Source organism: Fundulus heteroclitus, chromosome 9, assembly GCF_011125445.2.
Source record: "Fundulus heteroclitus isolate FHET01 chromosome 9, MU-UCD_Fhet_4.1, whole genome shotgun sequence".
Classification (NCBI taxonomy): Eukaryota; Metazoa; Chordata; class Actinopteri; order Cyprinodontiformes; family Fundulidae; genus Fundulus; species Fundulus heteroclitus.
Window position 1 is genome coordinate 7,253,058 of NC_046369.1, and position 27,768 is coordinate 7,280,825.

The following is a 27,768-nucleotide window of genomic DNA, read 5'->3' on the forward strand; positions in this document are numbered from 1 at the left end:
AAATGTAAATCTTTTTAGGAAACATAATTTTGGCATCATTTTCAGAAACAATAATAATTGCTTTGTGTAATAAATGTATAAGTTTCAATGTTTGAAATGAATTACTGAAATTAATTAATATTTCATTTATTTTCTAATTTATTGCCATGCATCTTTATATGTGCATTAAGTCTTAACATTTCAGAGCAAGAGTTATACGATCACACAAGCTAAATTAACGTTTTTTACTTGAGGTCCACTAAATAATAGATTTTCTAAAATGTGAACATTTGATTTTCAGCCGAATAATGTAATAATTCAAGACGATAAATCATTCTGACTTGTTTTTCTAGAAGGCAAACATAGCAGGAACACAAAGCAGCATGGCGACTCTTATAAATGGCAGCCATCAAGAAGCAGGAGCATTATGTAATAAAATCTGAAGCAGTGAAAACTGATTTATGATACTAAAAACAGTCTACACTGCTTTGCCCCCTTTTAATGCAAGAAACAAAACCAAAATAAAGAGAAAATGGAACAAAGCAAATGGCTTTGAGTGATAATGGAATATATTAGCCTATAGACCTCATAAGTCATCACTAAAGATGGGAAGACGAGAATACCTATAGAAAAGATGGAGAACATGAGAGCAGTATTGGGTGGCAGAGAGTATAGGGGTGTGTAGGCTGGGAGGTCCAAGGAGAAAAGTGAAGGATAAATTCATATAAAACATACTGAGCACAATACATAATCAGATAACAACCCTGCTGCTGGCCTCAAACAGAGATACTGAATAGACAGGCTGGCTCCTTGTCAATACTTGACTGGCTTTATTCTAACAGTATCAAATAAATCTAATATTTGCTTTTAATCTGAATCATAAATCTCCCACAGGAAAAGCAATTTTATCCTCAATAACACTTTTTGAAGACAAAGTTGAATGACTCACATCCTGTGCCCATTTGTTTTGTTTTGTTTTTGTTTTTTTCATCCTCTGCAACGCTAAGAAGAAGCAGGTGATTTGACTGAGCGAATGACGCACAAGACAGACGGATGTGTGAAATTAAAAGGTGAAGCAATTCAAGTGGTCTGATGAGTCACAATCAAAGGTATAACCAGGGTGTAAATAACATAATAAGGGCCTGAGGGTAAGCCTTTCAGTGTGTGACAATTAAGCAATAATTTTAACCCTTTACTTTGTAAAGAACCTGTTGAAATACAGTTTACCGATTTTGAGCCATCAGCTTGTCATTTTGACTGTGAAGGAAAATGTTAGTACTCTGAAGCCTCTGAGTAAAAAGGGGCTCTGTTTGACCCTTTAAAATTCTGTTTGTGGTTAAATACTGTCCATTGTCGGCTTTCTTACTATTATTTTTCCCACATTACTTAATGACCTCTATGAAAGTTTAAGGTCTTAAACATTATCTGAATGCTCCCATCTGGTCAAATATTTATTAGCTGCACAAAGCCCATCAGTGCCACAAAAAATATCTTAAAATCTGTTGCACAAAATCCACATCTTCCTCAGTCCTGTACTTTTTATTGTACTTCCAACACTGTGTGACCTTTGGCGTCATGGGCACAGAAGTCTGTCAGACTGTGGGCATCTGCGACAGCGGCTGAATATCCTGTTGCTTATTATGAACCCATGATACTTGCAATAATACATCAACAAAAAATATTGCTTTTGCTTTTTTGTCACATTAAACTCTGTACTCCGATATTAGCGTGAATATGAATTTGCAGTGTTCTGTGTTGCCCTGCTGGGTATGTTAATTTAGATTGTGCTGGCTAAGAGGTAAAAGGGATCATATTCTAGTAGTATTTGTCCATCTTTTATCATTTTTTTACTTTCTCTAAAGATGTAGGAGATGGGGCTATCATCTGATAATCTGAAGAGATGTTCTAATTTTATATAGAAGGCATCAAATTTAAAGCAAGTTGTAATATTCCTATTAAATAGAAAGTAAAGTTTACAGGTCTGTATCTCTCGCTGGAGGATGGGCATCCTTATAATAAAAGTTGCATTTTACCTAAAGTCCACTGGTAAATATATTTTTTGGACATGTCAGTAACCAAGCTCACTCCGGGACTTGTTCCTGACAAGTAAATATGTAATCCTCAAAACTAAATTAATGATAGAAATGGCAGTTGAATGAGAGAAGAACTGTGATTTATGATCTTTTCAGACGTTTATCACCAGCTGCAGAATTTTTATGTCGACTGGGTTACTGCTTAAATACAAATATTCCAGAAATCATTTAAAAAGGTCTAAAAACAATTCAAACTGCCTAATTTTCCAATGGTATCATGTCACCCTCTCCCTACATTGTGATTCAAGACTGACACTGGGCTCCCGACCCCAATTTTGGGATGTGCTGTGTAAATGCTGAGAATCAGAATAGCTCAAAAAATGTCCATTAGCAGCACCCCGAAGACCATTAGGAGATAGAGAGGTACTCGGTCTGCTTTGTAGACAACCAAAATCAATGGCTGTTCTCTACTACATGGACATGTAAACATTTCCAGCTCCTGCAGCAGGGCTTTATGCCTTTAAAATGAAGACAAACCTTTGTAGAACTACTGAAGTTCTAAAAAAAAAAAAAAACATTTGTCACATTTGTTTGCAAATGTCAAAACAGAAGAGCCAGTCGTTTGTTTAAATAACCTTATATGACTTTTTGCTGTCATCTGATTTATGACTATCCACTACAAAAAAAAAAAGATAGTATAGGTGAAAATCACCTTTGTTGCATTCATGATGCAGTGCAGCCAAGAGGCATGATGTTATCTCCAAAGTCCTTCCTATGCGTTATATGAATCAACATTATAGTAATGCAATGGTTTTGGATAAACAGACAGTTTGTTATGGTAGCATATAATGACACACACACACACCAATGGACAACGTTTTTACACTTATTTAAAATAAATTAGTTGATTGCACCAACAACACATCTTGAGAAGCTTAGATCGTACAAAAAGTCTTTAGCATCCCATAAGATTTATGTTCGAGTCAAAAAGACAGCAGTCTCTTTTTACAGACCATGTAAATACTGTGCGGTTGCATGAGTGTATCAGACAAATGCTCCCTGAGGAGTTAAAAAGCGTGCAAATAGTCATTATAAAACTGTAAATCTTCAAGTTGAAATGTCCTAGTTAATTGATGCTCAAGACAAAAAAAGACCGGTGGCAGTCAGTTTACAGGACGATGTAAAATACTGTGCAATTCATTTCGATCTTTATGTTACGGAAATGTGCAATTTGCATGGTATCCAAACATTCCCTGAGAAATAAAACTGGTCAAGGAACACAATGCCGTCTCAGGCCTCCGCTGCTTTAAATAAGAAGAAAAATATTTGCTTCTTGACATAATAACTAGCAGCAGTTATGCAAGTAAGGTTGAACCTGTAAGCTTTGAGGATAGAAAGTCTCAATAGAAGAAAAAAAAAACGCTTTCTCTTTTTTCCTTGGGGTTGAAAAATTTACATTTTCTGCTTCAAAGGTTATTGCTTCCATAAAAAAAAAATACTTATTACTTTGTCTTGGACTGTATAATGCATCACAGAAAATCTGGTATTCTTCCAATTTGTCACTCAACCCACGAACACTACTACCATCTTGACTCAGAGGAAACAAAGCAGCAGGGAAGATATTAATGATATGAGCTGCAAAAACAACCTTTTCTCTTTAGTTCGAGAGGAGGAAGTGTAGAAACTAAAACGAGAAAAACAGAAGACAAGTGATAACTGATAGGAAGTGAAAAGGTAAAACACAGCAGAGTAAAGAGGGGGAAAAAAGAAGGGTGGCAACAGCAGGGGAAAGGGCAGGAGAGAAAGGACTGTGGAGAAAGGTTGCATTAAGGAGATGATGTGTGGATGAGAGAAGTACTTGGAGACCAACAGAGCGCATGAAATAAGACTCAAACAAAGGATATCTTCCAGCAATATGTACACACATCTGTGCATATTCTGCTCATGTGAAAACATACGCCCACCTATGCGCAGAACAAAAACATGAGCACATGGTATAGACTTGACTTCAGGGCTTTCAGTAGATAAGTGCAGGACTCGCAGTGGGCATTTATTCGGCTGCGTTTGGGATTGATGTGTTGCAATTTGCAGAGTTCAGTTTGTTAAAGAGTCAAAAGAGTCAAATCAGCAGGAGATTGTAAATCGTCTCAGTTTTAATAAATGATTTCTGTGTTATTGGCAGCGACGGTGTTGCCGCCATTGAATTAAACACCATTTCAAAAGGTATTACCTCCATTTGCGTAAATTTATAATCTACTCATAGTGATGAAATATTCATTGACAGAGGAACAGGATATTAAGAAAGCTCTTTGGTGAATTATTATGCCCTCTTTTCTTCCATCGTCATCTTTTCTTTATTGCTGGGAAACAGACGGATCTGTCTTCAACAGGAGACAGAATACATTACTAATCCTTGCTATGCACAGCAAAATGTGTGATGCAAGATAAATTTATATTGTGGCAGGAATGGAGACAAAAACGTACTGGGTTGGAATTTGCTCAAGGCCATTTTAAACTGATTGCCGCGTTTTTAATATGCATGCAGCGACAGTTTACTGGAGAGACGAGAAAGGAGATGCAGTCAAGCCAGAGAAAACATGTTGGGATGTGGAAGAAATTTTTTTATCAATGCCTCACAACTCCTTAAACTTTCTGAATTTGTGTACACTTAAATGTAATTTATTGAACTTTTGTGTAATAGACCAACACAAGGCAGTGCATAATTCTTAGTAGAAGCAACATGATACATGTTTTTATATACAGTATTAATACAAAATACGAAATGTATAAAGTTGTAGCTGAAGATAAAAACTGAAGAGTATGTAAGTAGCCAGATCCAAGCACCTGTAGGTGTTTGTGAGCGTGCGCTTGTGTGTGTAAAGTTTATCCTCGGGGAAAATGCTCAATGGTGGTTGTGAAGAGCCAAAGTTCTGGGGTTCTACTTACACTCTTGTCTTGATACAAAAGGACTATCAAAACACTATCAGGGTGGACGCTTGATGTATGTTACCTTATTTTATCATGATCAAACTGTTTTAATCAGCATATAAACGTGGCTATGTACCTTTAACGGCCAAAATTCCAAAATTGAAGTGTTGAGTCTTTTTCAACCTCCAACAGGTTTTTTTTTTTTCATTTTTGCATTTAGCTCTATCCATCTTCTCATCTACTCTGATTAGCTTCTTTAAGCTTGCACAGCATAATAGTGCTACTGCCATGTTTAAAAGGGTGTCTTCATGGTGATATGAACTGTTGATTTTTTTTTTCCTACACACAGCAGTTTGCTTGGAGACTATGAAGTTTAATCCAACCAGAGCATCTTCTGTTATATGTTTGGAGTGTAACCCACGTGGGTTGTGGCAAACTTACACTGGGACTCTGTATAGCTGGTTTTCAACAATGGCTTTCTTCCTGCAACTCTTCCATAACAGCTGAGACCTTGATTAACAGTGGATCTATGTTATTTTACAATAGGTATGATTCAGCAGGTGTTTTTCATTTGAGTCCACAATTGTCTCATTTCAAAGAACTGATCGATCCTGATATACAAAACTTTAGAACCAAAAGAAGCTATGCAGACTTTCAATGTTCTATACAACAGGAGGACATTAGGAGTGACAAGGCGTGAGCTCCTAATGCTAGGTGATAGACTGACAGACAAAGTGCAAGTGGTCACGGTTTGTGTAATCCCAGGAGTTACTGTTGCTGTGGTGACAAGCATCCTTCCTCCTCACCAGACAAAAAGAAAAAAAGGAGAGCAAATATCTGTGTATAATCAGGCCAGCATTGAAACAGTGGCGATGGCAGTGATTATAAAGACTGGAATGATGCGAGAACAGGTCACAGCAGCAAGGGCAGCGAGAACAAACACAGATAGAGGTTAACTGCTGCTGGATAGGAAACAAAAGCTTTTGAGAGCTCTAATTGGAGATTTAACAGCTGTTCAGTTTGACCCACGTTGCCTCTGAATACAAGCTGAGCAGTAAAGGTGGGAGAGAAAGAAAGCTTTTAAATAAAGGATAAAAATATAGAAGCTTTAAAGAAATTCATAAAACTGTGTGGGGGGTGGCTGTTTTGGTAGAGTGTTCTTATGAGTAGTGAAGAGTGGATGAGATCTAGAAAAAAAGGCAAAAACAAGTGAATTTCTTATTATGTTACCAATTGCATCGATTATAGTTGGTGCTATTATCATGAGTGACGAGCAGGATAATAAAACACCTGATTCAGCTTTTGACTGAAAGACTTCTACAAACATGTCTAAAATATAATTTGGTTTAGCCAAATCCATGGTGAAGTATAGGTGAAAGACTGGAGGTATTAAGAGTACATGACTTAGTGAACATCTGCACAGATTCAGTTATTCTGCAGGTACATCGAAAAAAATATTAATAGGGGCGTGCGCCCATGGTGCAGCAAGAAAAAAACCGAATAAAAAAAAATGTTAATGGCAAGGCAAGGCAAGGCAAATTTATTTATATAGCACAATTCAGTACAAAGACAATGCAAAGTGCTTTACATGATTAAAATATAGCAAAATAAAAGCAAGTAGGAATAAAATGTAGATAGAAAATAGAATAAAAGCAAGTAGGAATAGAATGTAGAAACAAAAAAGAACATTAAAAAAACAGTAAAACAGTTTAATTACAACAGTCAAACGCAATTTTTGCTAATGGTGCATAAAAGGGCAATATTTTTTGCCAGTCATCTCAGAACATGAAACCCATATTATATAGAATCATTACACATAGAATGATTAAATCCAAGCCTTTGCTTCTTGTAATTTGATGATTATGACTTAGATCATTAAAAACTCAAACCATTACAGGTCCAACCGTACTTGCATAACCAGTTATTATGAAAAGAAAATTAGAATACTGTGAAAAAGTTCATTATTGGAAACTCATGGTGTCAAATCCTAATCAGCTAATTAAATCAAAACACCTGTAAAGGTTTCCTGAGCCTTTAAACGATCTCTTAGTCTGGGTCTGTGGGTCTGTAGGCGACACAATCATGGGGTAGACCGCTGACTGGACAGATGTTCAAAAGAAAGCCATCGACTCTCTTCACAAGGAGGGGAAGACACAAAATGTCAAGAAGAATCTGGTTGTTCGCAGAGGTTTGTATCCAAGCAGATAACTAGAAAACTGAGTAGAAGGAAGAAGTGTGGTAGGAAAAGATGCACCAGCAACAGGGAGAACCACAGACTTGATTTCAAGTGAAATCCATTCAAGGATTTGGGGGAGCTTCCCCAAAGAGTGGGCTGAAGCTGGGGTCAGTGCCCCAAGAGCTACAATGCACAGATCAGTACTAGATATGGGCTACAAGCATCTTACCTGGGCTAAGGAGAAAAGTAGTTGGACTGTTGCTCAATAGTCCAAAGTCCTGTTTTCAGATTAAGGTAAATTCTGCTAGTGTTGGTCCACTGTGTTTTCTGAGGTCCACAGTCAATGCAGCCGTCTGCCAGGAAATTCTAGAGCTTCATGCTTCCGTCTGCAGGCACGCTGTATGGAGATGCTAATATTTTCCAGCAGGACTTGGCATCTGCCCACACAGCCAAAGGTAGAAAAAGCTGGTTTAATGACCATGGTGTCCCTGTTCTTGATTTGCCAGCAAACTCTCCTGACCTGAACCCCATACAAAATATATGGGTTGTGATTAAGAGACGATGAGAGACACCAGACCCAACAAGGCAGATGACCTGAAGGCAGCAATTAAATAAATCTGGGCTTTCATTAAACCTAAGCAGCACCAGACTAATCACCTTCATACCACGTTCGCATTGATGCAGTAATTCATGCAAGACGAGCCCCAACCAAGTACTGTATTGCGTAGATAGAAATGGACATACAGTATGTACGAGAAGCCTGACATTTGTGTTTAACACATCCTTTTTCAATTGGTCAGATATAATATTTCAGTTTTCTGAGACATTGAATTTTGGGTTTTCTTTACCTGTAAGCCATAATCATCAAAACTACAAGAAATAATTATGATGATTGCGGCTTACCGGTAAGGAAAGTTGAAACATTTTACTCTGTGTAATGAAGTTACCATTTCACTTTCTGAAATGACTGGTGAAAATATTGCACTTTTACACTATATTCTAATGTTGTTGTTGTTTTTTTTTTAGATGTACCTGTAAATGCCAGGTTCTTGATCAAGAGGGGAAAAAAAGTATCCTGGAGACTCACGTCAAAGCCTCTAAGAAATCAGACGAAAACATTTGGGTCAGAGCAAACAGATAAAAAAAATTGTATTTTTGCTTTTTTTGTGGTTTTAAAACCAGTGTTTAAAGCTGTTTAAATTCATGTTTTAAAATAAGGATAATGAAATAGTTAGAGACGGCAATTAGTTTTTAAAAAGCCAGTTTTCCCTTGATCAGCTCTAATTGGTGATTAGCAAGTTACACCCGACAAAAAAACAAAAATAAGAGCAGAGGTAGGAATGAACAGGTGGATTACTTCTTGTGCAGATGACTTCATCTGAAGAAACTCTGACTCCATTGTAGTGGCTGGTAAGAGTATTGACAGACAGCACAGGAAAGTGGTTTGTAGAATGATTGATGGTGAGGAAGATGAAGAGGACAAAGGCAGAGCAGAGGACATAGTGACAGAGGCTGAAAAAGGAAGAAAGTTATATGCCGTTCAGTGAGGAGACGGGCCCCAGGTGGCAAAGAGGTGCTTCCAGATAACTGGACAACTACAGCTAATGCCATCAGGAAGACGGTAGGACAATAATTGGCATGTCTTCTGGAAGAGAAGGTGATAAGAGCAACTGGTGGTGGAATAAGGAAGTACAGGATTGTGTTCAGAGAAAGCGATCTAGTTAGAAGTGAGACACTGTGGACTAAAGAGAGTCACCACTGGTACAGAGAGAGGTAGTGTAAAGTGAAGGCAGAGGTCGCTAAGGCCAAACAAAGAGCATACAATGACTGGTATGATAGGTTGGACAGTAAGGATAGAGAGAAGAGTTTATACAGGTTGATGCGACAGAAAGGCAGAACAGGAAAGGATGTTCAGTTCAGCAGGTTAGGGGGGTTAAAGATTGAGATGGAAATGTACTGACAGGTGGGAAAAGTGTAATAGGAAGATGGAAGGAGTACTTTAAGAGTTGATGAATGAGAAAAGTGAGGGAGAACAAAGAGCAGAAGAAGAGCTCATTGTGGATCAGAAAGTAGCAAAGGTTAATAAGGATTACATAAGGAAGGCATTGAAAGGGATAGAGAGTGAAGGCAGATGGTCCTGATTATATATATATATATATATATATACACACACCTGTTGAGGTATGGAAGTTTCTAAGAGAGACAGCAGTAAAAGTTGTTGTTTTTTTTCTAACCAGGCTTGTCAATGAAATGGAAGGAGTGTGCTGGTACTGATTTTCAAGAACAGACAATGAAGTTATGGGAAAGAGAAGAGGAAGCTCAACTGAGGTCAGAGGTGAGCATCTGTGATCAGGAGTGTGTTTCATGCTAAGTAGAAGTATTACAGATGCAGTATTTGTTTTGAAGGATGTTGATTGAGAAGTACAGAGGGGGTCAGAGGGAGCTACATTGTGTTTTTGTAGCTCTAGAGAAACCACATGACAGACTGCAAAGAAAGGAGCTGTGGTATTGTATGAGGACGTCTGGAGTCGCAGAGAAGTATGTCAGAGTGGTGCAGGACATAATATGAGAGCTGTAAGACAGCGGTGAGGTGTGCTGTAGGAGTGACAGAGGAGTTCAAGACCGGAATGGGATGGCATCTTCGTGTTTGCTGGGGTGATGGACGGGTTGGCTGACGAGGTTGGACAGGAATCTCCATGGACTATGATGATAACAGATAACATTGGGATCTGTGGTGATAGCTGGGGACAGGTGGAGGAACATCTAGGGAGATGAAGGTCAGCTGCAGCAAGACAGAATACTGTACGTGTGTGAATGAGAGAGACCCAAGTGGATCTGTGAGGTTACATGGAGCAGAAGTAAAGAAGAGGGAGGATTTTAACTACCTGGCAGCGGCCCTCAAACCGGGGTCCCTGGGCACCCGGGGGTCCCCGAACCATGGGTTGGGGGTCCGTGAAACGCATGTTATCGTGCCTGAGGAGGCACTGCTGAGGATGTGTCGGGGTTGAGCTAAGTAACACATTTGACAAATATTTAACTCCGTTCACTTCAAGTAAGGTAAAAGCCAAATCAGCTAAAATGAGGAAGTATGAGTATCTAATCTCCACCAAATCTCTAATATTATTTGTATTTATATATATTTTAAAAAACATACATAATTCATAATGTATTTAACGGTGCAAAAGGCTGTTTAAAAATACTATCACGAGGACGAGGAATCTAAAGGAGTCCTTGGAAAGATTTTACCGCTGCTAAGGGGTTTCTGGCCACGAAAAGTTTAAGAACCCCTGGTCCAGAACAAAGGAAAGTGTGGAAAAGCAGTTCAGAACTGGTGGAGAAAAGTTTCACGTGTGTTATTTAATAAAAGAGTATCAGCCAGAATGAAATGATAGTGAGTAGATGGGTAGAAGGATGCTGAGGCTGGAACTGCCAGACAGAAGGCCTAGAGGAAGACCAAAGAGGAGATTTATGAATGGAGTAAAAGAAGACTTATACGTAGTGGGTGTGAGAGAAGGTGCAGAAAATAGTGTATTTATTTATTTATTTATTTTTTATCTTTTTTTGGTCCCCCAGTGTCCTGTCTAGCAATGTGGCAATAAAAATTGATATCTTAATGCCAAATAGAGCTCGACAGATTTTACTTTCACAAGTGGAGCAAACAGCTTTCGCCATAATGCTCCGCTTGATTTGTGCGTGTAAATAGCTTTATTGTGATTCCTGCAGGGAGAATTTCAAATTATATGGACACTACAATGGGAAAGTAGGAGAGTAAAAGAAAAACGAGAAAAAAAAGAGGAAGAAGAGGTGAAAGAAAGAAGAGATAAAAGGAAGAGAATGATAAAACGTCCTCTGTCTGCTCCATCACCTGGAAAGAGACACAAAAAGAACAGCACAACCAACAGACATAAAGCAACAGATACAATCGTGTAACACCTTGATACCATTGCTAAATCATATGTATTATTATTTAAGCTGACATGTGTAATGTGATACCTAAAAAAGAAAGTAAAAGAAAGTAAATAAATAAATTATAGCCTTTCTGTATATAAGTGAACATTTAATACCTGGGACCCAGCAAAATAGTGTATTTATGTAATAATACAAGATTAAAAATGTAGCACATGCCTTCACTGAGAATATGGGGGAATATTAAATCTATTACACTTAACTGGTAGAAGTACCTTTTGAGTAGCTGTATGTGTAAATCCTTACTGTGTATACCACTTGAATCTCTTAACTTTAGGTTTTAAAGCTTTGCCATTTCCAAATCAAAATTAGGTTTAAATGTATAATCCTTTTTATTGCCATGAAATTCAAAACTTAGATATCAACCTACATGTAGAAACCTACATTTATATGCCTTCATGCGGTAGAACAATTACAATTATCTACAAACTCTGACTTTTGTGAAACGTAAAATTTTTGAAGTGCAGAGCAACACATCTGCTATACAAGTTTATTTTTTGTTAAATACTATTCAACTACTCTTTACACTGCAACACAACATGCGTTTCAGAGAAACACTGGTTTAACAAATATTCACATGGAATAATGTACTTGAGCATTTCCAAAAACTCTGAAATATTATTTTTTTATGAAATAGAGCAGTAAACAAAATTGATAGTGATTTAATCCTTTAGTGACGTCACTGCTTCAGTGTCGTTTGACCTCTTTAATCAAGGCGTTTTTATGGTGTAAAGAAGTTTGAATGTTAACATTTCGTGAATTATAAAGACTAAAATAAAATCAGATTTAAATCATTTATCATGAAATAAATCATGTTTGTGCAAAGCCTAAATGGGTTCTCAAAGGGATTAAGACTTGCGGAGTCTCCTGGATCCAATGTTTGAGTGCTTTAATTCCTGAGCCTCATTATCACTTCTGCCTTTTCACTAGGTGCATCTTTCAGATCCAATGACTGTTTATGACTAAACTGCTCCTGGATTGATGGACAACATTTAGATCCCATCTCTTTATTCATTACATGTGTGTTTAGGAAATTTGTGAGTTAGCCCACACCTTTTGGGCTAGAGGCATGAATGGTTTCAATCAGCTTCACTTTCTGTATGACAGAGAAGTCATAGTAGTGTTGACCTTTTCTTCTACACAAAATCTTTTTTCCTAATCTCCCGCAGTCTGAAGGGAGCTTCATCGGAGAGAACAACTTAAGTAAACAATACTAGTTCTCTGCGGTCCAGTCAGAATGTACTTGCTATTTTTGTACATAAATGGCTTGTTTTGTTGCCTGTCTTTATACCAGGCTACAGCAGGGATAGACTATCACAGTTTATCATTATCAGATTCCAAGCCTAGGCAAATCTACCCTTGGCCGGGGGCCTTGTGACTCAATTCCCAAACCAAACCCCACCAATTATCTTTGGGGAATAAAATATGATAACAACTGTACTTTATGGCAATTGCAATTAAATCTAACTGACGGTGCTTGGAGACCAGTATAGTTGGGATTTCTTTCTTTGACAATTAAATTAATTGTTTCCACAGTTGGTTTAGTGGCACCTTAATAAATATGAATTGTGATTAGTTATAAAATGAAATGACAATGTGCTACTAAATTATATAATTGCAATCCCCCAGAATGACTTAAGGAATTGATTAGGATAGCTAAAGGTATGGGACTTGGAACATTTTCAGTGATTAAGATGCGACTCTTAAGAGTCTTTATCTTAGGATCTTGTAAAACTGAAACCAAAGGAATCCGTTAATAAGGATGTCTTTATTCCTGCTAACTTGTAAAGTTTATAGGGGCAAATACTTGGCATAAAGATTAGAGGACCTGCAAGTGTGTATACTTTTGACCTTTATTGGAAACGCTCCGAGATAAATATGCATAGTCACAAATGCTGGCCTGAGTCGAGGTTTTTTCACTAAGGGACCCTGGAGCACATCCATGCACTCAAACAAAGATCTGGGGTGTCCAGCTGTGACTTGCATGGGAAAAAGGACATTAGGTCTGTTACACCAGGAAAGATTATTTAATCTATCCATTCCTCAGCACATCACACTCCAGTAACAGACATATTACACGGCTCGACTCAAACGCCTTCACTGTGCATCCCGAATTCTTATTACCTCTTACAAACACTTACACAATCCCTGAAAACAAATTTAGCACATCGAACTAGTCTGGCTCAGCCAGACCAGCTTAATGAAGGGACAAATGATTAAAACAAACCCTCCTTCACTTCTTAGCTCACAATTACACCATTTACAGCTGATCCTTGATACACATCACAATCTAAACCAGATCCTTGATATTGCAGTTACTATCCTTTAAGAATATCTTAATACTACACACTTTACTTTATGAGGAAACATTTACCCCTATATAGTGAAAAGAAAACTACACATCCAGACCTTATTAAACATGGCTAAATAGATTATTATAGAGTAATGCATACTTATTTCAAAACCAACTTCAAACAGGAATTTGCGGCAACAAGATGAGAAAGTCAGTAACCCACCTAACACAGGGGGAAACTATAGTCCTTTCTTGTTAAAATAAACCATTTGCTTTCAAAATAGCAGCCAGAAAATTATTCTGAAGATCTATAGATTTAGAATAAGCACCATGGCATGCGCTTTTGCATGCATAGGACTACTATGAACAGTTTAGACCCCGTTTTACTCCTGTACTTATTACCTGGTGGTTGACACCCCTCATCAAGTCACAGGCTTTGAAGCATTTTTGCCAGTCCTGAGTACCTAATCCCCACACACCCTCAACAACAGAGCATGAATAAAGATGAAAAATGGGAATGATGAGCATGATGACACCAAGTGGTAACGGGGGTAAGACAGCTGACTGAGACACATTGAAAGGTTTTGGGTTGGTTTTTTTTTAAGTGAGAGGATGAGTAATACACACCCACACCTTTAGATATGTTTCAGCCAAAAAACAAACACCCACTGCCATGGCACAGTGGATCAGCCTGAACTGGTTATGGGAAAGTGTCACTGTGGTCTGGTATGAATCCACAACTGGGTTGCACCAAGACAACAGCAGCTGCAGATATGGGTACATCTTAAAAAATTACAGCATCGTTGAAAAATGTATTGATTTTAGTCATTAGGTTCAACAAGGCATGTCTTTATTATTTTTTGGTCTTATCTCATGTTATGTCATATTCACATAACTAAACCAGAATTTGTTTATCATCCGGAAATTAACTGTTTTGCTTAAAAAGTGAAATAAATTTCCTTTTCTACAATTATTGTTTCACCCCTTTGCTTTTTTCAACCAAATATTTAATTTCCTGTTTAAATTTTCACATAAATGGACTGATTGACACATTATCTATATTTCCTTATAGGAACTGATGGAGATGTGCAGTATTCTTTATTCTAACAAAAATGAAATAAAAAAAAAAAAAACACACACACTTCCAGATCTTGTATGACTCTGTCAATCACTGTTTAGAGGCAGGAAGGAAGTGTTAATGCAACCTTATCTGGCTCAGAAGTCTGATTCAGGGTGAAAGAGGCATAAAAAGCAGAGGAAGTGTCTTAACAAATGGAGAATGACAATCAGCAGACAAACAGGTCAGAAGCAAGCTGCATCAGCCTGTTTCCTGCCATTTTTAGAAGTGACATTGTAATGACATCGCTGCCAGAAGTAAATCTTCCAAACATTCGGTTATGTAACGGAGATATTTTGAGAACATGATGGCTTACGTTATTGGGAGACACTGTAAGAACACTCCTGCTTTTCCTCATCTTTCCTCGAGTACCTCCCCCAGTAGTCCAACCAGGGAAGCGTCACATGCAAACCTAGAGAACCAAAAAGAGCTGGATTAAAAACAGTTTACAGCAAACTCTGCAGCAGAAAAAAAGTCAGTGATGTAAAAAAAAAAAAAAAAAAAAGAGGCTGAAATGCTTGATGAAAAGGGATAATGGAGCGGTTTACATTTTCTTATTCTTACAACTCGGAATTTCCAGCGAGAGAGGTCAAAAACTAAATCTAATTCCTTTTAGTCATTCTTGTTTAAACGATGCTCAAACAGTTGATATAAATTATTTTGACATTACCATTGTGCAACTAGCTTAGTGTAACATTTGCCCTCAAAATCATAATTACTTTCAAGAGCTTCTTCCCCCCACAACTGTTTTATTGAAGGGCATTAAAAGGAGAAAAATAAAAAGTTAAATGGTAACTAAAAAACATTTACCTAAATGTTTGTGGTCATAGAGAGTTTATGTGAAATGATTGCATTGACTCCCACAGTGTCCTGACTATAAAGACAACTGCTGGTAAGAAACTAAATATTTCTGATTGTGGGTCGTATAGGGGAGGAAAAGTTAGGACAATTCCAAGAAAATTGTATATATACATATGAAGCTTTGGGATAATTTGGATTTTTTTGTCATGTTTCCGAAAATCTGTGACAGCACCCTGTTTCTAACACAAGACAAATCTTGATTTTTCTTTTAAAATGTATATTATCGATGGACTATACTGATGAAGGCCTGAAGTGCTAAGAAATAAAAGTTTTCTTGATAAATCTTCACTAGTTTAATGTGTTTTAGAGGTCACGACAATCAGAGTAGGAGTAAGGAAACAGCATTTTCAAATTTCTGATTTTTATATAATACTTTTTTCTTTGATTTCTATTAATTTACTTATTTATGTTTAGATAAGATGGTTGTGCATCTTTAGATGCTTTTGTTTGGCATGCACATTAACCTGTCCTCCCATGCATATTTCCAAAAGTTCAAAGGGGAAAAAATTGCTTCCTCCCAATAGATTAAATATATATTGTGGTAATTCCTATAACACATAATCTCACTAAAAAACAGCAGGGCTATTGCAAAAATTATACCAATAAGCAAAGACGGGGGAAAAAAAACACAGAGACAGCACAGTTAAATCAACAACCTGACACTTGTTCACAATGTTTAAAACAGTGAGCTATTAATTAAACAATATTTAGGGAGGGGGTCCCTTTAGGCCATTGGCAGTCAAACTCAACATTGCACACCAATTTACCTGAAAATTGTGAGCTGTGAAAGCATTAATGATACTGAAGGCATGGTGAATTAAAAGCCTGAAAATTTGATTATCTGGTAATATTCTGAACCTAACTTTAAGATGGGCCAAAGTCTGCTTTTTTCTGATGCATTGGACAATAATATGCAATGAAAAAACCGTTTTGTTAATTCCAGCATTCTCTAATCCAGCCAGTGTGCCAAAAATAGTCAACATGGACAAATGGGAACTTAAACCAGAAGTGCATTTAAAGTTTCAGATCCTGCTATTTAGTTCCAAGGAGAATATTCTGAAACCTGCTTAGCAACACATACCAACCATATGGTTTATTCCTCAACAAAATCCTTCTTTCTGATGTAAATAAGGGATGTTTTTATTGATTACAATAAGGTTCATCCCAAAAAGATTAACAATTATAATAAATGAAAGTAACACTCTACATCTAATACTTCCAAATATCATAGTGGTCTCATTTTTTAGTTATTTCTCAAATTCAAAAATTAAAAACCATTTTGTGGTTTTAATAGCCAGTATTGAGCAATAATAAAATCATGACCATCCCTAATTTTTGAGCAAATTTTAAGCCACATAAGGCTGATAATTCAACGCAGACGACATGATTGACTCCTCAGTCACTGACTCTCTCTCTCTGATCAGAAAATTCACAGGAAGTGATTAAAAAGATGCTAATGAGACACTTCTTCACAGTGTTTTGTTTCCAGTTTATGAAGAGGAGTGCGTTACAATTCAGCATTGCTCAAAATGTAGACTGGGACCGATAAATGGAAATTGTGAAAAGGGTGATTTTGGAAGCACAGGGATAATTGGAGGAGATGTTTGAAAGCAGAGAGGAAAAGAGTATTATAGGTAGTGAAAAGGAGATTTAATGAAATGCAGAGATGAGGTCAGACGTTAAATGAAAGGATTTAAGAGTGAGGTTTTAAACTGGAGAGCACAAGAAGAAGGATAAGAAGACTAGAAGAGTTAACTCATTAGACCAGTAAAAAGGCTGTAAGGTAAAGTTATGACAGAAGTCAGCATTAAATGATCTTACTTTAAAAAAAAAGAAAAAGAAAAATCAGTGATGGACCAGTCACACTGCTATGGATGTATATCCAGCAGGTTCTCTTGATTGGCTCTGAATGAACAGTGTTCATCTGGTCAAATACTCAAAAAAAAATTAATTTATTTTAGGTTATGAAGACTATGAAATCAACTTCAGTACTTTGGTCTATTAATATATCAACAAAAGGCATGTTTTTCAATGAACTTTGAGGTTGTTTTTTTAGTCTGCACTCAATTTTAAGAGTTATTTCATTGGTTTTCTGTACAGCACTTTCAGATGATTATGTCTATGAAAGGATCTTAACAAATAAACGTAACTTATTTAATGAAATCAGATAAATGTTAGAGACATATAGCACACTTTGATACATAAATGGGGGATAATTTTGTAATCCCTTCATTTTCTGGTGTAATGAAAACTAATAACATCCATTAAGAAACCTGAACACATTTTTATGGTCGATTTGTGTTATACTTAGTAGCATTTTTGAAAATTAGACAAGAAGCTTTCCTTTTTTTCTTACCCCGTAACATATTTTCCCCCAACTTTTATTTACTATTTGTTACAGGAGCATTTCCACTGGGAAGTAAAAAATACTGTCAATATGTCCATGCTGAGCGATAAATCCTCCCACTCTTGTTGGGTCGTCTTTCTCAGCTGCAGGGTTTGGGAGAGAGTCTTCCATCAGAAAAATATTAGACAAGGCTTAAAATAAACTGGCAACACACGGACGTTTCATTTGTTGTTATGACATAAAAAACGTTAAATTGAAAACTTACAGTGATACAGTTTTAAATGTATGTCAAGATGATAGTACTTATAAGATTTAGTAAAAATATCAAATAGTGGAAGGGCAAGGCAAGATTATATGTATAGCACATTTCAGTAGCAAGATAATTCAAAGTGCTGTACATGAACAGAACAAAGAAAAGAAAACGTGCAGAGGAGAGCATATTGCAGTGGAATAGTAGCAGCAAGTCAAGGTATAAGACAATTTTGACTACAAACTTTAACATTAACATTCAAAGGCAACCCTAAACAAATAGGTTTTTAATCTTAATTTAAAGAAACTCATGCAAGTTAGGTCTGGGCGATAAACCAAAAATTTACACACTGAAATTTACGACAATGACCGACGTCATTTTGCCAATCCATGTTAATGTCCACTTATCATTATCAAGGTAAAAAGCTCAATATGTTGTGATATTGACTTTAGGCCATATTGCCCGGCTCTACTGCAAGCAGCTCTAAAATTTTCAACGTACTGCATTTGAAAAATGCATTGTTTGCAGCATTAGAAAAGGCATAACTCTGAAGAGGTTTTCCCTGTGAGCTGGTTTCTTCTATCCTAATTTCTCCCATTCCATCTCCACCTCCCTCTGTCCGTTTCAATCAGTCATAACTATGTCTATTTCCTCCTGTTCTCTGGGTATTTATTTGGTGTGTTTTCTTCCTCCCATCCCAGTTCTGTGAAGTGCATCAAACATCCTCCAGCCCTCTCTGAAAGATTTAATGCAGCTCAAAGTCACATTTTAATCCAGATTACCAAGAACAGTTTTACATAGCCCAGTTTAAAGAAAGACGTCTGTAATGGATAAATACATTTGCATTTTTTCTATAAACCACCCCAAACCATCATTCATTTTAATTAATTGGACGTTCTGGTTTGTGAATCAAAACAACAGCCTTAATTATTGCTAGATAGAAGACTAGAGATACCCAGTGTTGCACCCTATTCAGATTAGAAGTGTAGACAAAACACTGGTTGGTATTTTTTTCTCAGAAGAATTTGTAAATATACACTGCGGTGAATTGTTCCACATCAACTGTAATACGGATATTACAACGTATTTCTTACATATTTTCCAACTCAATGTCCAAAACTTTCCAAAAATCTAATTTCCAGCACTTTCCATGATTGGTAGAATTTGATGTGAAGAGGATAAAACCAAGTTACCTGAAATTTGATTGGCTTCCTGTTTTCTGAGGAAGTTTCTCTTCCTGCATAAAAAGTAGCAGTCTGACACACCTCAGTAGAAAATATTATTTCCTTTATGGAAGCTTCTTTTGTTGATTTATTATTCAAACACTTATCTCGAAACCTGAGCATCCCTGGGAATGCATCCTTTTCATTTATGACTAACAACTTTCACATCAAAGCGTGGAGTTGTTGGTGCAACTAGCAGTGTTTGTAATGGAACCGCACTGATCAGAAGAAACTGTTTCCTGCCAGCTGATCATTAACCAGGACCAAAAACTTTAAATTGTTTCATTCTGTTCAGCCAATATCTCGGTGGATTTATAGTAAACAGCCACTGGGTATGACTTCAGGTCAATTCCAGTCATAAATCAGAGGACTGACAGCACACCAGGTATATTTTAATAATAATAATAATTAAACTTTATTGATCTCACAATGGAGAAATTTACTTTTTAATTTAACCCATCCCCTTGCGGAGCAGTGGGCTGCCACTGTGCGAGGCGCACGGGGAGCAATCAGGGGTTAAGGGTCTTGCTCAGGGACCCAGAGTGCAGGCTGTGGGAATCGAAATGGATACTAGCAACCTTCTCAGAGCACAAGCACACTGCTCTAACCACTAGGCCACCACTCCCCCAAATATCTGACCACTTCTAAGACAGTACCCTGGTACTCTACCTGTGGACCCATCTAACAGATTTTCAGGGCCAATTACATACAACAGCTGTGAAAACGACCTCACACAGGAGAAAATATAATTTTCCTAATAACTCAAGTTCATGTAGAACTTTAACTTGTATCCAGGCTGCAGTGCTACCCAACTGCGTGTCATGTTTTATTCAGCCAATTGTTTTTTCAATGTAAGGCCTTATTTTCATTTTGCACAGCTTGCAAGTTGTATGACTGGTCATGCATGCATGAAACAAGTTTGTGTTTTCACTAACATCTGTCATTATCGTGTCTCAATTGTAAACTGTAATATTTTACAAAGATATTAAATAAAACAGTGAATTTCCTACTCGTCATACTTTAGTGAGTGGATGTAGCTCCCCTTCTTTGTGTCTGTGCACACACACAGATCTCCACCAAACAGTACAGGGCTGTCTGTGTCGGAAAGATGCAAGGAGAGCTGGGAGGGAAGCTGAGAGCTTTCCTTTGAATAAATATGCTGGTAAAAGCAAACTTCATGAAGCATGAAAGCAGTTTTTCCTGAGTTTTCTTCACTCACGACAAACTAAATCTGCACTGAAACAGGCTGTGAGCCAAATTACTCACGGGCCTATCCCTGTTTTTTAAAGGTTTTATTAGAAAAAGAAAAGTACATTGTGCAAAACCAAACAGAAAGAATGGGGAACTTGGGGAAAAAAGACAAAGAGTATAACAGCTTAATTATACCAAAAAAAAATACAAACCATCACTGGTTTGGGATTGAAGCACAAGCAATAGAATTGAAGGGACAGTGTTTAACTAATTTGTTTTTTTTTTTGTTAGCAAAAATCAAGTATTGCTTTTAGAAATACATATTCTGCCAAACTCTAATACAAAAATTGCATCAAAAATGTTCTCATAGCTGTAAATACATAGGTGGTGGTGCACCCAATGAAAGACGCCATGTTGTGTCACCATTTTTGATTACAGTAGATGAAAGGGGGCAAACTTGTTAGCCTTCGGCGTGCCGTTGGTGGAAAAGATAAAGCAAGTTTATTTATAAAACACTTTTCAGTAACAAGACGATTGAAAGTGCTGTACATGAACAGAAAAACATTACAGACAGGAAAAACAAAGGAATAAGCTAAATAAATCCTTGACTAGACTTATTTTATACATTAAACTACAGAAAGACTTAATTGTTTTTATTAATAAGAAATATATTCTTGGGGATTTCTGATTTAAAGTAATCTTGTCAAGTCCTTTCCGAAGAAAATAACTTATTTTGTTTCATTGTTTCACCGGAACAAGCTTCATCACTTTTTTTTCTCGATCCACTGTATATATGTGGACGTACTGTATATACCTCATGCATCTTTTCCTCATTTTGGCACTTTCTTTTGATTATTGAGCCGATGTGACGCGTGAATTTCTCCACTGTGAGATCAATAAAGTCTATCTTATCTTAAAAATTCTAAGCTTATTTTATATTCATACATTTCTCAAAAGCTACAACTTAAGGCCTGTGATCTGCTAAAATGGGAGAATTGTTTCTATTCATGACAAAGTTTCACTGGAACAAGCTTCATCACTAAAAATTCAAAGCTTCATTTTTTATATTCATAAAGCTAAAGCTTGAGGTCTCTGATCTGACCTTTCTGATACAACAGCTAAAACAGAAAGCAGCAGAGTAAGGGAAAATAGCAGATGCCTGCAGCTTTTGATACCATGATTGGCTAAGACAACCTTTTGTGGGTGGGCACAAGGTGTTGCTTTGTCCAAGCTCAGAAGGTCTGCCGATTGCCCCTCCTTTCCCCAAATGGACCCCATAGGAGCAGTCCCAAATTGATAATGTACAGAACAGTGTTGTAGTACTCGAGTCCGAGACTCGAACTTGAGTCCGAGTCATTAGCTAAATTTAGAGACTCGTGACTTGACTTGGACTTGAGCACTGATGACTCGAACTTGGACTCGGACTCCTACATTCAGATCATTCTGACTCGGAGATTGAGAAAAAGACTCGATTTTTTAAAATATCATTAGGCTATAATTTTAATATGTCATTAGAATATTATTTGGTGTATGATTTTAATATCTAAATGTCGTACCGTGCACGTGACGTCACCATCTCATGAGCAACGCCCCTTGCCGCTAAGGTTGGGCAAACAGTGTGAGAGCGCACGTAGCAGCCAGCCATTACGCATGCAACAGATGCAACTATATGACCGACTTTTCCGCTGTTAAACTATCACAAAAGAATGTCCAGGCGCCCATTTTACTGGTAGAACTGTGGAACAACATACCAACGTTCAGCTCAAACGATGGATTGAGTGTCGAGGGCTCGGAAAGACTGGGAAACGGGCCGAGTTGATAGAAAGGTAAGTCGATGTTTTTCCCCTGCTCGGCGTTCATGGCGTCATCAGCCGTTTTTTTTTTTCTGTTTGTAGTCACCGTCCAGGAATCGGTATAAATTTTCCGGCCCGCCGAACAATTTAGTCCGGCCCGGAGTCCAAATGCATTACCATTATCCAACGGCTGTATCTCCTCGCTGCATCGACCGATATGCATCAGATTTGTTGTGAGTAATGGGGGAATGCTGCCAAGCGCGTTTGTGGGAATCGCCCGGTGGACAGGCGAGGAAAATGCGTGACAGCATCTGCGGTGGCGGGCGGCCAGCGGTGTGCAAACCCAGCCGGCCGGCCAAAGCCGCGGCGGTGGCCAATAGGCCGGAGTGCGCTTGGCTGCGAGGGCCGATCGACGCCGCTTGCAGCTTTAACATCCTTCATATGCGGCCTATCAGCGTACCTCGAGTCGTTGTTGCACGTTCCATAACAACAATGTTTAAAAACCATGGTTAGGAGACGTCTTCGACTTGGAAAAAGCGGCAGTTTTACTGAGTAAAACCAAGGGTAACTACAGCGAAAGAGTTATTAGTGCAATGGAATGTTACTGCTTCATGTCATACATCACACGTCACGACATGTTCCTACAATGAACTTGGATCAATAGTGACTCGACTCGGACTTGACTCGGATGAGTAGTGGACTCGACTCGGACTCGACTCGGATTTTTTTTTAATGACTTGGACTTGAACACTGGTGACTCGAACCTGGACTCGGACTCGAGGCATAGTGACTTGACTACAACACTGGTACAGAACGGGGAGTGCTACACATTATCAATCTGGCTGGCCAGGTTAAGTGTGAACAGAATTTGACAGTTTGCTCAAAAATGTGTTTTTTCATCCATGGATTGCCAAAATCAATTTACCATTACTTATCTGCGGCTTCCATAGAAAGTTAACAATAAATCTCCAAAAGTGCTGGTTAACAGAACAGAATCTGTGCAAGATTTAAACTATCTCACTTTCTCTGTCTCTCTCACTCTCTTTTGAAAGGCCCATTGCAAATTGCCCTAAATGTACAAATTTAAAAATATGTATATAATGAAGTTTTTTGTCTCTAAAAGGTAGTTGATATAAAACACTGTTAACACTGTCTTCTTGTTAAGCTTTGGGATGAAAATACAGTTTTTTTGCTGCTGCGCGTTTTGATTCTAAATTCTGGGCTTGCTGCACGTTTAGCTTTATTTTATATTTGCACTGATTGCCTTTTAATTGAAAGCCACATGAAAGTTAATCAGAGGCGAAAAGATCTCTTGAAGCTACCACAAGGTAACAGATTCAAAAACCTCACCTGTTTCCTCTGTCTGCACTTCACGTATTTACTTTCATTTGTCACCAGGGGGGATAATGTCAGCTTTCATGGCAAAATGTGACAGGACATTCTGTCACATTTCATTTTGCCCCTTTTACTCTCTGGTAGGAGTACAGCACCGTGACTGAGGATAAAGCATGCTGTGTCTCACGCCTAATAGAGCAAAGATGACGAGGCAAATCCTCAGCATGCCTGTCTTATGGATTGTCAGTCACTAGGACATCTGTAAGAAAAGATGGAACCTTACATTTCTATCTATTTTGGGGTCATTTCTACTAACAAGATACTCTGTGCCGCTATAATATTAAGATCTGTTGCCAAAACCGGTCCAATTTAATTTATTTTTTAAATTCAACTTTTACTCCGAAAAATACTAATAAAAACATTATAATCTTCCTACAATATTTTTGATAGAAACTAGGAATTTGTCAGTTCACAGATGTGATTTAGAGAATACTGGTTTTCTCAACAAACTAAGTGTTTTTTGGCCAGTACAATGAGATTTCATGTGTTGCTGCTGCTTCCATGCATTACCTGGCATTTCTTACCCAAGCAGACATAAAAAGGGTTGGAAGTAGTTCTTCCCCTCCACATTCCTTCAACACCCGCTTATGATAGTTGTTTCTTTTCAACATTTCTGTATGCATCACCATTGCTCATTGCTTTGAGTATGTTACATCATTGCATACATTCACACAGCATACATCCGAAATACACCAAAGCATTTATAATGACATCCGGTTCCCTCCTGAAGCATGTTCATCTCTTGGAGAAAAAAAAAATCGTTGCACAGATTGGTGCCAAGTGGATGTTTAAGAGGACACCCACAGCCCTGAAGGAGTGTTTCATCTGCTCACCCTTTGAAAATCATCTCCCATTTCTCTACACAGGTTTCTACATGAGGTGCTCTACGTCACAGTTAAGACCCATCATCTGTCTATTGGTCTTATTGTAGAACAAGAACTGTATATGCAGCCAATGTACTTTTGCTATAAGTCTGTTCAGGTGGAAATTGTGCAAACTTTCCTTATGCATAAAATATAAAAAATAACTAATCAGAACAGCACGGTTAATAACAGTAGACAGTGATCCCTGTTTATTTTGTTTCAACATTTAATGAAGTAGCACGATCTGCAACACCCAGGCCTCCTGCTGCCTTTAAGAAGTAGAAAGGTCAACAAAGTCCTTTAAAGTAAAGTTCAGGGGTCCCATTTATAAAGCTTGCGTACGCACAAAATGGGGCCTAAAACGTGCGTACATCACTTTCCATGCTAAAGTTGGGATCCAATAAAAAAAATAAAAAGCTTGACAGGAAAATGTGCGGTCCTCAGGGCAACTCTGACCCAGGCCGACGCTCATTTTGGAGACGGGAGAAACCGGCGACGCAGGTGGTAAAGTGGTAAGCTGCAGCCAAACTGCATCATGATTCCTCTCAGGCGTTCAATTTCACTCCATAATCAGCCTTTAATTACAGATCAGCTTCATTATAAGCATTTAAAACTGCTATTTTATTCATGCTTGCGCGGGTGACAAATATCTATACAAAAGGACCTTTCAATTAAATAAAAACAAAAAACTCCCATAAACCATCCTAAATCTTAAATACAAGTCTGTGCATTTTATCGGGGTTTTCTACCATCACATTCCTCTCCCCGATGATCACCAGGGTGACGTGTTCCACAGATTAACAGATTATTGTGACAATGTGTGCAGCAATTACTTTAATTGCTGTAAACAGTTAAACACACTCGTGCGTAACGTTGCACAGTGTCTGCATTGGCACGGTATGCCACTGGCCAGTATGCCACGTTAGACTCCAAGCATTACGTTCTGCTATAACCTACAGGAGAACAGGGGGTCTTCATCATTGTGGGGGAAACCTCTGATTCCTTCTGGTCTCGTTCCCTTCTCTGAATGTCGATCTGAAAGCACAGCCTCAGAGGAATACGGCTGTCTTCCGACATTTAAAACAGCAATCAGGTTTAATTTGTAACTGGTTCTTTTAATGTGTGCAACATCTGTGCTTTTACGTCCGATTTACAAATTTAATAAACACCTCTCTGTGAAATTATCCCAAAGTTTCTTTGCTTTTTCTCTGTGGTTGCCACGTCACCATGATGACAAAAACCAGCCGACTCATTTTTAAGCCACATTAACATTTATGAGGCTTCGCATTGACCATTTATGGTTGAATCTGGGCGTGCAGAGGGCAGGACATCAGTACGCAAACGTTCAGGTACAGCTGTGATCTATAAAGGGAACTTAAGTGCTGGTGTGCCTGCACATGGTTTTATAAATCTGATTTTTTATTTTTTTTTTGGCATACGCCTGTTTCTTTTTCTTGCCGCATGTACACTTTTAGTATGGATTCTACACAAAGTTTAATAAATGAGACTCCAGACCTTTTCCCCCTTCAAAATATCAGGTTTAAAGTCTAAACCAATATCATTCAAGGAAAGATTTACTAATATATATTAAATTCTATCAAAAACTGTCCATGTTAATCTGTAAGGTTTAAAACAAATTTAAAAAGCCATGGGTAACATTAGTCTGTCTTTTGTTTCTCCTGCTGCCATGTTTCTAGTACCACTACCCCTTTACCACTATGTTACAAGTCCTGTTTCACTTTTTTTGGCCTCAGCTTTCTGTCACTTAAAATCATCCATTTAATTAAAACATTTTTTATATAAAGTGTAAAAATTGATATTGCTGAAAAAGCTGGGTCTCATCTTTAACACGTGTACGTGGAGAGAAGGAAACATTTTTAAACAAAGAAATAAAGAAATATTAAATGGAGTAGGGAAAATGCACAACTAATATTACAAAATCAAATCTTAATCAGGCTTGAAAAGCCCAAACTGGGCTAAAGCATTTGTTCTGTACTGGTTCTGTAAATTTCTCTGTATCTCGGTCCGCAGTTCTCAGCTAACCAGCTCTTATCCCCAGTCAGAAACGTAACTTGGGAAATGTGTGCTTCTGGCACCGAACAAAATCAAGGCTAAATGGATTCCACTAATTCTATCAAACTCTTTGTTTATGCCTCAGAGGGAGAATAGCTCAAAAACGATAGAATAAAAATATCTCAAGTTGAAAGCAGCTTCATGCTCAAGGTTTCAAGCTTTTTTCAGAAGACGAAAAGTTACTTCAAACTCTATAGTGCCTATTTAAAGGCAATCATCAATTAGTTCAATGTCGTTTCAAATCAGCAAAGTAGAATAATTCCTGTTGAAAGGCAATTTTCCATCATAGATTGCTTCAAGGCCAAAAACACTGTATGCTTTGACAAGCTGAAAAATATCATCCATTTGAAAGGATTTTTTTTTTACCTTAATCTTTAATCATCGTGACAATCTTTTTAAAAGTTTTAGAATAGTGAAAAGTATGAAAAGTCTGATTCCTGAGAGGTTTGTGTCACTATTACCAAAGATCGATTTAAAAAAAAAATTCACTGTGAACTTAAATGTGAGAGCCGGCATTACTTGTGCAGACTAGTCATCCCTGTAGATCTGTTTATTCATCCACTTTCCAAAGATAGGTAGTATCAGAACCACACACATCTCTAGAGCAGACATCAGGCAAAGCATACATGAGAAATTTGACATCCTCGGCACGCTACCTAACAGAAGTACGACTGAAACGGACAAAAAAAAAAAAAAAAAAAAAACACTGCTGCACAAAGATGCCACTCAGAAAGACAGCTCCTGTTTTCATTCCTTAAATGCAACCAGAAAGTATCTGTGCTGTAACTGTTCAGTATCCCAATACCTGTAACTGTAAAGTCACCACACCTCCAAAATCAACCTCAGCAATATTGTATACTTAATAAAAATACCCACTTACAGTGTAAACAATGAAAATGAAATACACATTTGATTTTATTTAAAAAAAGAAAGAAAGAATACGGCCAGAGCCAGCAAATCTTTAACTCTTGAAAGCATTAACAAAACTAGCCACAAAGTTGGAAAGAAATTTTAAATATATATATATACTTAAAACAACTAGCCTTTTCTGTCCTGCCCTCACAACCTGATATGCACTCCCATGCATGGATGATGACACAGCATCTGTGACTCCAACTGTCTGGAAACATGTCAAGCTGTTTGGCTGAAAACTGAAAGCGGAGACTTTTCACCAAGAAATATGTCAAATTTGATCTGTTGCCATTTATTGGCACAAAAGCAAAAGGATAGAGTGAGTACTTGTGCTACAAAGACCATCTACACAGAAAATGTTGCCAGCG

At 37.7% G+C, this 27,768-nt stretch overlaps 1 protein-coding gene and 1 long non-coding RNA gene across 2 annotated transcripts in view; one reads left to right on the plus strand and one right to left on the minus strand.

The window, feature by feature from the left end:
• The window catches only part of pde4ba (phosphodiesterase 4B, cAMP-specific a), a 220,438-nt gene that overhangs the window by 180,680 nt on the left and 11,990 nt on the right, over positions 1 to 27,768 (minus strand). The window contains exon 2 of the mRNA XM_036140925.1: positions 14,809 to 14,904. Coding sequence (XP_035996818.1) covers positions 14,809 to 14,850 — 42 coding nt within the window. The 5' untranslated portion in view covers positions 14,851 to 14,904. The remainder of the gene's footprint in view (positions 1 to 14,808; positions 14,905 to 27,768) is intronic.
• The window catches only part of LOC118564121, a 36,631-nt gene that overhangs the window by 3,096 nt on the left and 5,767 nt on the right, over positions 1 to 27,768 (plus strand). The window contains exon 3 of the long non-coding RNA XR_004931654.1: positions 987 to 1,049. This is a non-coding gene — a long non-coding RNA (uncharacterized LOC118564121). The remainder of the gene's footprint in view (positions 1 to 986; positions 1,050 to 27,768) is intronic.